The following is a 16,424-nucleotide window of genomic DNA, read 5'->3' on the forward strand; positions in this document are numbered from 1 at the left end:
ATTTGCAACAGCCCCTGAAATCGAATGCAGTCTGACAAGGTGCTGTCCGTGGTGCTGGACTGTGTGTTGACAATTTGTATTTCATGGTGCCTTCAATCAAACTTGTTTCTTTAATTCACGATTAATTCTGAATATCGGACTTGTTTTAGTATGGCGTGTACACTCTGAAATTAAATTTGAAGTATTTTGTTGGGAGGATATATTGTAAATTAACAGATCATTTAGCAATTGAAAAATGAATCTTGAAAGTTGTTGCTCGATAAATATTTAAACCAGACTACTTTTGCTATCCGTTTAAAATGATATATGTGATACAACGGATTGCAATTGTATATATATATACTTCACCACACGATGTCGCATGAGACCATGAACATGAAAGTGTTTGTACTTCCAAAACTCCTCCTCCCTGCATGGGAACAAAATGAAATCGTCATAGACCATTAGTACACCCGCGGAAGGGGCAGTGACCAGGACAGGAGCTTCCAGAGACAATATTTATTCGTACGGATGTATCTGTACCGAGGATAGATGATCGACTGGCTTCAGGAGTTTTGATGAATCAATAATGTATATTCGACGACACAAGGAATACGACTGGATTCACCTTGTTGTGTTTCTTTGTCTTTGCAACTGGGCGGCTTCGCAGTTGTCCTACTCGATTTCTGAGGAGGTGGACAAAGGCACTGTGGTGGGGAATATTGCAAAGGATTTGAACCTCAATTTACAGGAACTAACGACAAGGGATTTGCGTGTTGTTTCGAGCTACAGTAAGACATATTTTGACGTGAATTTGCGGACCGGGAACCTCTTTGTTAACGAGAGGATAGACAGAGAGCAGCTTTGTCCGAGTGTGGTGAAATGCTCAATCAAAATACAAGCCGTTTTAAACAACCCGATGAGTGCACACCGCATAGAGGTCAATGTGTTAGATATAAATGATAATTCGCCCGCTTTCATTGAAACAACGTATTCTTTGAATATTTCAGAATCGTCTTTAAGTGGAGAGCGATATCTTCTCGCAATAGCAGAAGACAAGGACATCGGCAGTAACTCAGTAAAGACGTACAAGCTGAGCCAAAATGAATATTTCTCTCTTGATGTGCAGAGCGGTGGAGAACACGGTGTGTCTGCTGAGCTAGTGCTGCAAAAGGCTTTAGATCGAGAGAAACAGCCGGTGATCACACTTGTCTTAATGGCTGTAGATGGAGGGAAACCTGCTAGATCTGGTACATTAGAAATAAGTATTAATGTAATAGATGCCAATGATAATATACCAATTTTTAGCAAATCACTTCATAAAGTACGTGTACCTGAAAATACTTATATTGGAACAGTGGTAATTAAGTTAAATGCAACAGATTTAGATGAGGGCATGAACAGTAAGATCCTGTACTCGTTTATTAAACGCGGAAACATTGATCCATCAAATATGTTCGATCTAAATTCAGAAACAGGAGAAATCTCTGTGAAGGGGATATTAGATTATGAAGAGACGCCTGCTTATGAAGTTAGAGTTCAAGCCACTGATCAAGGCACATCTCCTCGTAGTGCGCATGCTAAACTGCTGATAGAGATAATTGACGTGAATGACAATGCCCCAGAAATATCTGTGACGTCACTCATGACTCCAGTTAAAGAAGATGCGGAACTGGGGACAATCGTTGCTTTGGTTACAGTGAGTGATAAAGATGGAGGAAACAACGGTGTGACTAACTGTAGGGTAGTTGAGTCTGTTCCATTTAAACTGAAGTCCAACTACAAAAATGACTATTCATTAGTAGTAGACGGCCCACTGGACAGAGAAAACACTTCTCTTTATAATGTCACTATTACAGCCACAGATGAAGGAAGTCCACCTCTGTCCAGTATCAGAGTCATTACTGTTCATGTTTCTGATGTTAACGATAATGCACCTCGATTTATGGAGCCTGTGATTCATGTTTATGTGAAAGAAAATAGCCCAGTAGGCTCCGTTATTCATACAATAAATGCGTTTGATCCTGATCTGAATAGTAATTCAAAATTGACTTACAAATTGTTGGAAAATTCTGCAAGAAATATTCCAAGTTCATCCATTTTAAACATCGACTCTGAGACTGGAGACATAGTCAGTCTTCAGTCTTTTAACTACGAGGAGTTAAACACCTTTCAGTTCAAAGTTCAGGCCACAGACTCTGGTGTTCCTCCGCTCAGCAGCAACGTGACTGTGAACGTTTTAGTCCTGGATGAGAACGACAACAGTCCCACGATCCTCGCGCCCTATTCTGAGCACGGCTCCGTTAACAGTGAGAGCATCCCCTATTCTGCTGAAGCTGGATACTTTGTGGCAAAGATCAGGGCTGTAGACGCAGACTCTGGATACAATGCGCTGCTTTCTTACCACCTGTCTGAGCCCAAAGGAAACAACCTCTTCCGGATCGGAACCAGCAGCGGAGAGATCAGGACTAAGAGGAGAATGAGTGACAACGACCTGAAAGCTCACCCCTTGGTGGTGTTGGTTTCTGATAACGGAGAACCCTCCCTGTCAGCTACTGTGTCTATTGAGGTGGTGGTGGTTGAAAGCACAGCTGACATCCAGACTCAGTTCAGACATGTGCCCCTAAAGGAGGACAGCTTCTCGGACTTAAACCTGTATCTGCTGATCGGCATCGTGTCGGTGTCGGTGATCTTTCTGCTGAGCCTCATCAGTTTAATAGCTGTCAAATGCCACAGGACCGACGGCAGCTTCAGCAGGTACAGCGCCCCAATGATCACCACCCACCCTGACGGGAGCTGGTCTTACTCCAAATCTACTCAGCAGTATGACGTGTGTTTCAGCTCAGACACGCTGAAGAGTGACGTAGTGGTTTTCCCCTCACAGTTTCCTCCTGTCGATGGTGAACTGATCAGTATTAACGGAGGAGATACTTATACCAGAACACAGACTTTACCCAACCAAGACAAGGTAGGCTTGAATTGAACGTTTCCATAATAGATTGGGGATTTTTTTTTATCCCGCTGAGCTCCAATTGTACTATTTGACTTATCAGTACTGTATTGTGATATAATGTTGTATTAACGCGTGGACGAATATGTAATCAAATGAAAGTGTCATCTTGGCAACAACACCGACTTCTCCTTTTTTCATCTGTTAATCAACAACTAATATCGTTTTTGATTAACGCAAAACTAAACTTTATGAAAGCTTTTGTATTTCATGGAGATCATGTTACTTCACTGAAAATGTAATTATTAAACATATTTCGTCCTGTGAGAGTTTGTTCCATTTAGCTTGCACTCCTCTTCAAGCAACTCGCCTCACTGCACACACAAATGGGCTATTTTAGGGTACTATTTTGCACATCTTGGTTCAAGCATCCAAATAACTAAATTGTCAGTTTGCGTCTAATCAGGCAATGTGGCAAAGTAAAGAGGAAATCGTTTGAATCTCCGTACATGAGATAGTTTCACTTTAAAACGTGTAATACTGAGTTGAAACCGGGCTGTCCATGGTGCTGGGTTCATATAGTTTCTGTACAACTCCATTGTGCCGCCAACCCGCTCTTTAATGCCCGTTGGAAAATGCTCAATGTGGCAACATGACCTGATCATGCAGCTCGTTACTTATATTGAGACATTCTCGCCATTTTGCTTAAATAAACGATATTTGGTTTTGTTGCCATTCTGCTGTATATCTTTTGTTTCACATTGAACCGAAAATAGCTTTTACGAATGTAACATGTTTGGAAATGGTGGTCTTCTTGATGCTGAAGTACGGCTTGTAATATACAGTTTCATGCCGTTCTATTCCGAAACAAGCACATTTATATAATTATTAGCTGTTTCAGTCAAATTACTTTATATTGCATTTTAATCTCACGACGAACTATTTGTTATGTTTTGGTTTTCTGGATCATTACAGTATTTTAATTGTGTGGTGGCTTATCTAGCTTTGGAAATGTCCATCAATTGATATTGTTTGCACACTTAACATTGAACAGAATATGTATACACTGAACATTGAAAACGTGGACGTGATGATTTCTTAACTAATGGTTCGTTATTTGAGGCCAATCACCGTGCGATGTTGGTTCGGATCCCCTAGAATATTATTTGTGGAGAAGTACATGACAAATAAATTGACCAAGCATAGAATATATCCATGATTCCCCACATGATGTCGCAGGAGACCGCAGATTGAAATGTCTCTGTTTATCCAAGACTCCTCCTCCATTGATGGTAAAAAGGAAAACGTCATCAGTCATATACACTCGGCACTCAATGGCGTTGTGAGAAGATAGGCTGGATGTTAAACGGAGCACATTTGCTTTTGAAGGAAATACTAATACGAAGGATTAATGATTGACTCGGTTCAGCTCTTTTATTGCAGCAAGGATGTATGTGCGACGACAAAAGGAATATGCCTGGATTCATATTGCAGCGCTGCTTTGTCTTTGTGACGGCTCTGTCTCTCAGATATCTTACTCAATTTCCGAGGAGGTGAACAAAGGCACCGTGGTGGGAAACATCGCAAAGGACCTGAACCTAAATGTGCAAGAATTAGAAAACAGGGACCTCCAAATCGTATCCGGCCAAAATAAGAAATATTTTGATGTGAATTTGCGCACCGGGAACCTCTTTGTTGACGAAAGAATAGACAGAGAAGAGTTTTGTCCAAATACGGTAACATGTAGCTTGAAATTGCAGGCCGTTCTGAACAATCGAATGAGTGCACATCGTATTGAAGTAAATGTTTTAGATATAAATGATAACTCGCCTGTATTCATGGATCAATCACATTTACTGAATATCTCAGAATCGTTGTCACCGGGAGAGCGATATTTTCTCCCAATAGCAGAAGACGCGGACACAGGCAGTAACTCAGTAAAGACCTACAAGCTGAGCCAAAATGAATATTTCTCTCTTGATGTGCAGAGCGGTGGAGAACACGGTGTGTCTGCTGAGCTAGTGCTGCAAAAGGCTTTAGATCGAGAGAAACAGCCGGTGGTCACACTTGTCTTGACGGCTGTAGATGGAGGGAAACCTGCTAGATCTGGAACATTGCAGTTAATTGTTAATGTTTTAGATGTCAATGACAATACACCCACTTTCAGTAAATCTCTTTATAAGGCACGTGTTCATGAAAATGCTCCTCCTGGAACTTTAGTAATTAAGTTAAATGCAACAGATTTAGACGAAGGCATGAACAGTAAGATCCTGTACTCGTTTATTAAACGAGGAAACATTGATCCATCAAATATGTTCGATCTAAATTCACAAACAGGAGTAATTTCTGTGAAGGGGATATTAGATTTTGAAGAGACGCCTGCTTATGAAGTTAGAGTTCAGGCAAGTGATCAAGGCACATCTCCTCGTAGTTCGCATGCTAAACTGCTGATAGAGATTATTGACGTGAATGACAATGGTCCAGAAATATCTGTGACGTCACTCATGACTCCAGTTAAAGAAGATGCAGAACTGGGGACAATCGTTGCTTTGGTTACAGTGAGTGATAAAGATGGAGGAAACAACGGTGTGACTAACTGTAGGGTAGTTGGGTCTGTTCCGTTTAAACTGAAGTCCAACTACAAAAATGACTATTCATTAGTAGTAGACGGCCCACTGGACAGAGAAAACACTTCTCTTTATAATGTCACTATTACAGCCACAGATGAAGGAAGTCCACCTCTGTCCAGTATCAGAGTCATTACTGTTCATGTTTCTGATGTTAATGATAATGCACCTCGATTTATGGAGCCTGTTATTTACGTTTATGTGAAAGAAAATAGTCCAGTGGGCTCCGTTATTCATACAATAAATGCATTTGATCCTGATTTGAATAGTAATTCAAAACTGAGCTACAAATTGTTGGAAAATTCTCCAAGAAATATTAAAATTTCATCTATTTTAAACATCAACTCGGAGACAGGAGACATAGTCAGTCTTCAGTCTTTTAACTACGAGGAGTTAAACACCTTTCAGTTCAAAGTTCAGGCCACAGACTCTGGTGTTCCTCCGCTCAGCAGCAACGTGACTGTGAACGTTTTAGTCCTGGATGAGAACGACAACAGTCCCACGATCCTCGCGCCCTATTCTGAGCACGGCTCCGTTAACAGTGAGAGCATCCCCTATTCTGCTGAAGCGGGATACTTTGTGGCAAAGATCAGGGCTGTAGACGCAGACTCTGGATACAATGCGCTGCTTTCTTACCACCTGTCTGAGCCCAAAGGAAACAACCTCTTCCGGATCGGAACCAGCACCGGAGAGATCAGGACTAAGAGGAGAATGAGTGACAACGACCTGAAAGCTCACCCCTTGGTGGTGTTGGTTTCTGATAACGGAGAACCCTCCCTGTCAGCTACTGTGTCTATTGAGGTGGTGGTGGTTGAAAGCACAGCTGACATCCAGACTCAGTTCAGACATGTTCCCCTAAAGGAGGACAGTTTCTCTGACTTAAACCTGTATCTGCTGATCGGCATCGTGTCGGTGTCGGTCATCTTTCTGCTGAGCCTCATCAGTTTAATAGCTGTCAAATGCCACAGGACCGACGGCAGCTTCAGCAGGTATAGCGCCCCAATGATCACCACCCACCCTGACGGGAGCTGGTCTTACTCCAAATCTACTCAGCAGTATGACGTGTGTTTCAGCTCAGACACGCTGAAGAGTGACGTAGTGGTTTTCCCACCCCAGTTTCCTCCTGTCGATGGTGAACTGATCAGTATTAACGGAGGAGATACTTATACCCGGACTCAAACCTTACCAAACAAAGACAAGGTAGGCTATATGAGCTGAATGCTACAACATAATAATGCCATCATACAACGAGAATGTAACTTCATTTCCTTTATAAAAACAAACAAACAATAAGGCTAAATATTAACCTTGACTCACAATTCATTATGTGTTGAAACACACACTACCATATTCTTACGAGACTTTTAATGCATGTTCAAGCCATCCTTATCTTGGAGATCAGTTGCCTCCAATAGTTGTGATACAAATTCTAGTCCTTTTAGAACTTGCTGCATTTGTTCTCTACTTACGCGGTCCATGCAGAAATGACAAGCTTCTATCATGTTCTAAGTAAACAGCTCGAATGTTAAAGTGTGAATATCAAACTAGTATATTATTTAGATAGAGCTCCCTTTTTGTGTGCAATTCAGCTGCAAAACCTGCCGTTAGTCCTGTTGAAAGTATTTAATTAGTGATTTAATTTGTCAAAGCGGTTCTTTACCTGAAAATAATCAACAGTAAACTTTGCTCTTAGTTTGCTCCCTCGTGTATCTGATATCATTCTACTGTGATCTAACATTTGCAACATCTCCTGACATTGAATGCAGTCAGAAAAGGTGCTGTCCGTGGTGCTGGACTGTGTGTTGACAATTTGTATTTCATGTTGCCTTCAATCAAACTTGTTTCTTTAATTCACGATTGATTCTGAATATCGGACTTTTTGAGTATGGTGAGTACACTCTGAAATTAAATTTGAACTATTTTGTTGGGAGGATATATTGTACATTAACAGATCGTTTAGCAATTGAAAAATTAATCTTGAAAGTTGTCGCTCGATAAATATTTAAACCAGACTAGTTTTGCTATCCGTTTAAAATGATATATGTGATACAACGGATTGCAATTGTATATATATATATATACTTCACCACACGATGTCGCATGAGACCATGAACATGAAAGTGTTTGTACTTCCAAAACTCCTCCTCCCTGCATGGGAACAAAATGAAATCGTCATAGACCATTAGTACACCCGCGGAAGGGGCAGTGACCAGGACAGGAGCTTCCAGAGACAATATTTATTCGTACGGATGTATCTGTACCGAGGATAGATGATCGACTGGCTTCAGGAGTTTTGATGAATCAATAATGTATATTCGACGACACAAGGAATACGACTGGATTCACCTTGTTGTGTTTCTTTGTCTTTGCAACTGTGCGGCTTCGCAATTGTCCTACTCGATTTCTGAGGAGGTGGACAAAGGCACCGTGGTGGGGAATATTGCAAAGGATTTGAACCTCAATTTACAGGAACTAACGACAAGGGATTTGCGTGTTGTTTCGAGCTACAGTAAGACATATTTTGACGTGAATTTGCGGACCGGGAACCTCTTTGTTAACGAGAGGATAGACAGAGAGCAGCTTTGTCCGAGTGTGGTGAAATGCTCAATCAAAATACAAGCCGTTTTAAACAACCCGATGAGTGCACACCGCATAGAGGTCAATGTGTTAGATATAAATGATGATTCCCCCGCTTTCATTGAAACAACGTATTCTTTGAATATTTCCGAATCTTCTTTAACTGGAGAAAGATATTTTCTCCCAATAGCAGAAGACGCGGACATCGGCAGTAACTCAGTAAAGACGTACAAGTTGAACCAAAATGAATATTTCTCTCTTGATGTGCAGAGCGGTGGAGAACACGGTGTGTCTGCTGAGCTAGTGCTGCAAAAGGCTTTAGATCGAGAGAAACAGCCGGTGATCACACTTGTCTTGACGGCTGTAGATGGAGGGAAACCTGCTAGATCTGGAACATTGCAGATACGTGTAAATGTATTAGATGTAAATGATAATATACCGAAGTTTAGCAAATCGCTGTATAAAGTAAGTGTACCTGAAAATACTGCTCGTGGAACCGTGGTAATAAAGTTAAATGCAACAGATTTAGACGAGGGCATGAACAGTAAGATCCTGTACTCGTTCATCAAACAAGGAAACATTGATTTATCAAATATTTTCGAACTAAATTCAGAAACAGGAGAAATCTCTGTGAAGGGCACGTTAGATTATGAAGAGACGCCTGCTTATGAAGTTAGAGTTCAAGCCACTGATCAAGGCACCACTCCTCGTAGTGCGCATGCTAAACTGCTAATAGAGGTAATTGACGTGAATGACAATGCCCCAGAAATATCTGTGACGTCACTCATGACTCCAGTTAAAGAAGATGCGGAACTGGGGACAATCGTTGCTTTGGTTACAGTGAGTGATAAAGATGGAGGAAACAACGGTGTGACTAACTGTAGGGTAGTTGAGTCTGTTCCATTTAAACTGAAGTCCAACTACAAAAATGACTATTCATTAGTAGTAGACGGCCCACTGGACAGAGAAAACACTTCTCTTTATAATGTCACTATTACAGCCACAGATGAAGGAAGTCCACCTCTGTCCAGTATCAGAGTCATTACTGTTCATGTTTCTGATGTTAACGATAATGCACCTCGATTTATGGAGCCTGTGATTCATGTTTATGTGAAAGAAAATAGTCCAGTGGGCTCCGTTATTTATACAATAAATGCGTTTGATCCTGATCTCTACAGTAATTCAAAACTGACTTACAAATTGATGGAAAATTCTGCAAGAAATATTCCAATTTCATCTATTTTAAACATCAACTCGGAGACAGGAGACATAGTCAGTCTTCAGTCTTTTAACTACGAGGAGTTAAACACCTTTCAGTTTAAAGTTCAGGCCACAGACTCTGGTGTTCCTCCGCTCAGCAGCAACGTGACTGTGAACGTTTTAGTCCTGGATGAGAACGACAACAGCCCCACGATCCTCGCGCCCTATTCTGAGCACGGCTCCGTTAACAGTGAGAGCATCCCCTATTCTGCTGAAGCGGGATACTTTGTGGCAAAGATCAGGGCTGTAGACGCAGACTCTGGATACAATGCGCTGCTTTCGTATCACCTGTCTGAGCCCAAAGGAAACAACCTCTTCCGGATCGGAACCAGCACCGGAGAGATCAGGACTAAGAGGAGAATGAGTGACAACGACCTGAAAGCTCACCCCTTGGTGGTGTTGGTTTCTGATAACGGAGAACCCTCCCTGTCAGCTACTGTGTCTATTGACGTGGTGGTGGTTGAAAGCACAGCTGACATCCAGACTCAGTTCAGACATGTGCCCCTAAAGGAGGACAGCTTCTCGGACTTAAACCTGTATCTGCTGATCGGCATCGTGTCGGTGTCGGTGATCTTTCTGCTGAGCCTCATCAGTTTAATAGCTGTCAAATGCCACAGGACCGACGGCAGCTTCAGCAGGTACAGCGCCCCAATGATCACCACCCACCCTGACGGGAGCTGGTCTTACTCCAAATCTACTCAGCAGTATGACGTGTGTTTCAGCTCAGACACGCTGAAGAGTGACGTAGTGGTTTTCCCCGCACAGTTTCCTCAAGTAGATGGTGAACTGATCAGTATTAACGGAGGAGATACTTATACCAGAACTCAGACTTTACCCAATAATGACAAGGTGAGTTTTTTGCAGCCTTTTAATCTTCTCTCCTTGCTTTCACATACATGACTTTCAAAACTCAGATATTCTCAACTAAGAATGTTGCATTCAAAAAAGAATATTACTCTAATTACATCTGCAAATATTTGAATTTTTCGAGATAACAGGTTTGCCTTAAGTTGTCAAATAGTGGACATATCCGTTAAGTATGTACATTATTTGCTTTCCATGGTGCTGAATACCTATTCGTGCCTTGTTTGTTCTCTTGGGTTACAATCCTAAAGCTCTTGCATGAATAATCCTTTCAATCATGTTTATGTACAGGCTATCATTCATAAATCATTAATACTTGAAAATATCTGAACTGCTTTCAAATATTAACACGTGACAGTATTGTTTCCTATATACTTGAAAATAATGTTGATGCCTTTGAACTCTGAACAAGTTTGATGTACCTTGTCCATGTGTTGCATTACAGATAGTTATCTCAGTAATTGTTCCGCAGTAATCTCATCTCATCGTCTTTGGTAAAAACCCTCAGGCAATGTACTACAGGTTTTAGACATGCAATGTGTGCAACTCGATTAGAATAACTAGTTTCATGTCCACGTTGTAACGCGTGGGGTCGCTGATGACCACGTGTTGTTGTGAGCGCGGCGTTTTCAGTCTCCTCCTTCCCGTGTGAAGCGTCAGCAGACTGGGAGAGCTTTGTGAGGAACAAGAGCGACGAGGAAAAGGAGAGAACTGGAGTGGATGGGATTTGAAATGTTGGCCGATCGAGTGGCGTTTTATGGATGAATATAATTTGCATCGCGTCACTTTCTTTGCCAGCAGCGATGGGCCGTGGAAAGGATGACGGGAGGCTCTGTTGGCTGTTTATCCTGTTTTTATCGGACTGGTCCGCTGCTCAGATATTCTACTCTGTTTCCGAGGAGGTGGACAAAGGGACTGTGGTCGGGAATCTCGCAAAGGATTTAAATGTCAACGTACGAGACTTGCAAACGAGGAATCTAAATATCGTGTCCGGGTACAGTAAGAAATATTTTGAAGCCAACTTTAAAACGGGGGATATGTACGTCAATGAGCGACTAGACCGCGAGGAGCTTTGTCCAAACACGATGAAATGCACGCTCAACTTCGAGGCGATACTGAGTAATCCTATGGTACTCCACCGCATTGAGGTGGTTATTGTTGATATGAACGACAACGCTCCGGCCTTCGTTGAGAAGTCGTATTCACTTAACATATCTGAATCATCACCCACGGGGGAACACTTCTTGCTTCCCCTGGCTCTTGACGCAGATACGGGAAGCAATTCAGTGAAGACTTACAGGCTGAGCCAAAATGAATACTTCTCCCTCGATGTACAGGGCGGCGGAGAACACAGTGCATCTGCTGAGTTGGTGCTACTGAAAGCTTTAGATCGTGAAAAACAAGCTGTAATTAAACTGTCGCTGACCGCTGTAGATGGAGGAAAGCCTCCTAAAACGGGAACCTTGCACATACATGTGAATGTTCTGGATGTCAACGATAACACGCCGTCATTTAGTAAAACACTTTACAAGGCGCGGGTGAATGAAAATGTGCCAGGTGGATCTTCGGTGATTCAACTTAGTGCGACAGATTTAGACGAAGGGGACAACGGGAGGATCACTTATTCTTTTGTCAAGCGGGGAAACTTCGATCCTGCAGATGTGTTTTTCATGGATGCAGAAACTGGGGAAATCGCAGTGAAGGGTTATTTGGATTACGAAGCACAGTCAGCATATGAAATTCACGTTCAAGCAACAGACAATGGGGGTTTACCTCGAAGGGCAAATGGAAAGCTGCTGGTCGAGGTAGTTGATGTGAACGACAATGTTCCGGAAATTGTGGTGACGTCACTCACGAACCCGGTTAAAGAAGATGCTGACATAGGAAGCGTTGTCGCCTTAGTGACAGTGACTGATAGAGACGGAGGAAAAAACGGCCAGACTCGCTGTGCCCTTATCGGTTCTGAACCTTTTAAGCTAACTTCCAATTATAAAAACTATTACTCTTTAGTAGTAGATGGACCTCTTGATAGAGAGGGACACTCGTTTTACAATGTCACGATTAGAGCTGCTGATGATGGGGCCCCGCCTCTATCCAGCACCAGCGTTATAACTGTTCAGGTTTCTGATGTCAACGATAACGCGCCTCATTTCCTTGAGCCCGTGATTAACATTTATGTAAAAGAAAACAGTCCAATTGGAGCTAGTATCTATTCGATAACTGCAGTCGATCCCGATATACATGAAAACGCAAGAGTAACATACTCATTAGATGGAGATTCAAAAGGTATTCCTATTACTTCTGTTGTCAACATCAACTCAGAGACTGGAGACATAGTCAGTCTTCAGTCTTTTAACTACGAGGAGTTAAACACCTTTCAGTTCAAAGTTCAGGCCACAGACTCTGGTGTTCCTCCGCTCAGCAGCAACGTGACTGTGAACGTTTTAGTCCTGGATGAGAACGACAACAGTCCCACGATCCTCGCGCCCTATTCTGAGCACGGCTCCGTTAACAGTGAGAGCATCCCCTATTCTGCTGAAGCGGGATACTTTGTGGCAAAGATCAGGGCTGTAGACGCAGACTCTGGATACAATGCGCTGCTTTCTTACCACCTGTCTGAGCCCAAAGGAAACAACCTCTTCCGGATCGGAACCAGCACCGGAGAGATCAGGACTAAGAGGAGAATGAGTGACAACGACCTGAAAGCTCACCCCTTGGTGGTGTTGGTTTCTGATAACGGAGAACCCTCCCTGTCAGCTACTGTGTCTATTGACGTGGTGGTGGTTGAAAGCATAGCTGACATCCAGACTCAGTTCAGACATGTTCCCCTAAAGGAGGACAGCTTCTCTGACTTAAACCTGTATCTGCTGATCGGCATCGTGTCGGTGTCGGTGATCTTTCTGCTGAGCCTCATCAGTTTAATAGCTGTCAAATGCCACAGGACCGACGGCAGCTTCAGCAGGTACAGCGCCCCAATGATCACCACCCACCCTGACGGGAGCTGGTCTTACTCCAAATCTACTCAGCAGTATGACGTGTGTTTCAGCTCAGACACGCTGAAGAGTGACGTAGTGGTTTTCCCACCCCAGTTTCCTCCTGTCGATGGTGAACTGATCAGTATTAATGGAGGAGATACTTATACCAGAACTCAGACTTTACCCAATAAAGACAAGGTGAGTTGTTTGTAACCCAAAAGTAGATTTATTTCTGTAGATTGTGTCATTACATTTCTCAAAAGCTGGATGTTGGGGAAATCATGTGGGATATTCTTCGAAACAGTTGCTGAACTATGTTTTTTTAGTTGTGAAGTCGTTGGTCAAGTTAGATACTGATGACCAGTGGTGACGCTGTCCATGGTGCTGAACTCTAGTTGTTACACGCTGCCTCGCTTTGATTGTATTTCAACCTATAGACAATGCATTACTTTGTTAATGTGGTCTGCCGTTGATAACACTTTTTAAGTTGTCCACTGAAATATAGTTTTCATCTGCTTTGATGTTTGGGCTATATTTATGTGTATACTATGCATGTCTATTTGTTTTTTGTATATTAGCACCAACATAACAGCCGGTGTCGCTCGAGACCACAATATGAATGTGGCTCCTTTTTCTCAGACTCCTCCTCCCCGTACGAAGCAGTAGTCCACCCGTGGTTTGTCAGGAAATATACACATGGTCACATAACAGCGACGGCTTCGTCTGTTAGTCGCCTAAAGTGTGGACATGTTGGAAAATGATCATTTCTTTCACTCTGTGGCAGCGATGGGACGCGCGAGACCAACAGTCACGATTTGGATACAAATAGCGTTGCTTTGTGCGTGCAGCGGGTCCGCAGCGCAGCTCTCGTTCTCTGTTTCCGAGGAGGTTGACAAAGGAACGGTAGTGGGAAATCTCGCCAAGGATTTACAGATTAACGTCCACGAATTGGAAAAACGTGATTTACGAGTTGTGTCTGGGAATTCTAGGAAATATTTCGATGTGGATTTAAAAACGGGTGCGCTCTATGTTTGCGATAGGATTGATCGTGAAGCGCTGTGCCCAAATACAGCTAAATGTTCCCTGAACGTCGAAGCCATTCTGAGCCACCCAATGCATCTGCATCGCATAGAGGTAAACATTATTGATATTAACGACAATGCACCGTCTTTTCGTGAAAGAGAGAAGACTTTCAACATATCGGAATCATCTTTTACCGGGGAGAGATATCTCCTCCCGATGGCTAATGACGCAGACACGGGCGGTAACTCGGTAAAGAGCTACAAGCTGAGTCTAAATGAGTATTTCTCATTGGACGTACAGAGCGGCGGACAACACAGTGAGCCGGCTGAGCTGGTACTACAGAAAGCTTTTGACAGAGAGAAGCAGTCCGTTATCCACCTTACTTTAACTGCTGTGGACGGAGGAAAACCAGCCCGGTCAGGGACACTTAAAATAGTGGTACATGTTATGGATATAAACGACAATGCTCCGGTATTTAGTCAGCCTCTGTATAAGGCCCAGGTCAGTGAAAACGCTCCATTTCAGACACCAATACTGACTGTAACTGCCACAGATTTAGATGAGGGAATAAATGGAGAGGTTGTGTATTCATTCATTGAAAAGGGGAATTTCAACCCCGAGGCTTTATTCTCAATAAACCCAGATACAGGGGAAATATGTGTAAGGGGAAAAGTAAACTATGAAGAAAATACAGCTTATGATATCCGTGTGCAGGCAATAGACAAAGGTACTCCTTCTCGAAGTGTGCATGGTAAAGTGTTAGTGGAAGTAACTGATGTTAATGACAATTTGCCTGAAATAATTATGACCTCTCTCATGAGCCCAGTTAGAGAGGACGCTGAGGTAGGCACAGTGGTCGCTTTGGTGACGGTGACTGATAAAGATGGGGGTAAGAATGGTCTCACGAGTGCTAACATTCTTGGGTTGGTGCCTTTTAAACTCAAGCTAAACTACAAAAACTATTATTCATTAACAGTCAATGGACCGCTTGACAGAGAGACTGTTTCTCAATATAATGTCACCGTCACAGCTGCTGATGAAGGCACACCGCCTCTCTCCAGCACCGCTGTTATTCCTGTTCAAATTTCTGATGTGAATGACAACTCCCCTTTTTTCTCAGAGCCAGTGATTAATGTATATTTGAATGAGAATAGTGCAGTGGGAGCTACGATCATTACTATAACAGCAGTTGATCCTGATACAGGAGAAAATGCTAAAGTAACATATTCATTATTAGATGGTATTTCTAAAATGATTCCACTAACTACTGTTATTAACGTCAACTCAGAAACAGGAGACATATTGAGTCTGCAGTCTTTTAACCACGAAGAGTTAAAAACCTTTCAGTTTAAAGTTCAGGCCACAGACTCTGGTGTTCCTCCGCTCAGCAGCAACGTGACTGTGAACGTTTTAGTCCTGGATGAGAACGACAACAGTCCCACGATCCTCGCGCCCTATTCTGAGCACGGCTCCGTTAACAGTGAGAGCATCCCCTATTCTGCTGAAGCGGGATACTTTGTGGCAAAGATCAGGGCTGTAGACGCAGACTCTGGATACAATGCGTTGCTTTCGTATCACCTGTCTGAGCCCAAAGGAAACAACCTCTTCCGGATCGGAACCAGCACCGGAGAGATCAGGACTAAGAGGAGAATGAGTGACAACGATCTGAAAGCTCACCCCTTGGTGGTGTTGGTTTCTGATAACGGAGAACCCTCCCTGTCAGCTACTGTGTCTATTGACGTGGTGGTGGTTGAAAGCACAGCTGACATCCAGACTCAGTTCAGACATGTGCCCCTAAAGGAGGACAGCTTCTCGGACTTAAACCTGTATCTGCTGATCGGCATCGTGTCGGTGTCGGTGATCTTTCTGCTGAGTCTCATCAGTTTAATAGCTGTCAAATGCCACAGGACCGACGGCAGCTTCAGCAGGTACAGCGCCCCAATGATCACCACCCACCCTGACGGAAGCTGGTCTTACTCCAAATCTACTCAGCAGTATGACGTGTGTTTCAGCTCAGACACGCTGAAGAGTGACGTAATGGTTTTCCCCGCACAGTTTCCTCCTGTAGATGGAGAACTGATCAGTATTAACGGAGGAGATACTTATACCAGAACTCAGACGTTACCCAACCAAGACAAGGTAAGGGTGACAGCACAGAAAAAATGGGCT

General features: G+C 43.0%; 3 protein-coding genes across 4 annotated transcripts in view; all 3 read left to right on the forward strand.

Moving 5' to 3' along the window:
* Positions 1 to 466: 466 nt before the first annotated feature.
* The window catches only part of LOC117737284 (protocadherin alpha-C2-like), a 50,877-nt gene continuing 34,919 nt past the window's right edge, over positions 467 to 16,424 (forward strand). Inside the window, exon 1 of one of the 2 annotated variants that reach the window (XM_034543096.1) lies at positions 467 to 2,947. In XM_034543096.1, the coding sequence (XP_034398987.1) occupies positions 569 to 2,947 (2,379 nt within the window). In that variant the 5' untranslated portion in view covers positions 467 to 568. Of the gene's footprint in view, positions 2,948 to 13,979; positions 16,395 to 16,424 lie in introns of those variants that run through there. The other variant, XM_034543095.1, reaches the window with a different exon arrangement.
* Positions 4,378 to 6,774, forward strand: LOC117737891 (protocadherin alpha-3-like). The gene has a single exon (XM_034544137.1). It carries the CDS (start codon positions 4,378 to 4,380, stop codon positions 6,772 to 6,774), a length of 2,397 nt encoding a protein of 798 aa, XP_034400028.1.
* LOC117737892 (protocadherin alpha-2-like) lies at positions 7,747 to 10,293 on the forward strand. The gene has a single exon (XM_034544138.1). The coding sequence runs from the start codon at positions 7,864 to 7,866 to the stop codon at positions 10,291 to 10,293; it is 2,430 nt and encodes an 809-aa protein (XP_034400029.1). The 5' UTR covers positions 7,747 to 7,863.

The sequence above is a fragment of the Cyclopterus lumpus genome, chromosome 10 (genome assembly GCF_009769545.1).
Source record: "Cyclopterus lumpus isolate fCycLum1 chromosome 10, fCycLum1.pri, whole genome shotgun sequence".
Lineage (NCBI taxonomy): Eukaryota > Metazoa > Chordata > Actinopteri > Perciformes > Cyclopteridae > Cyclopterus > Cyclopterus lumpus.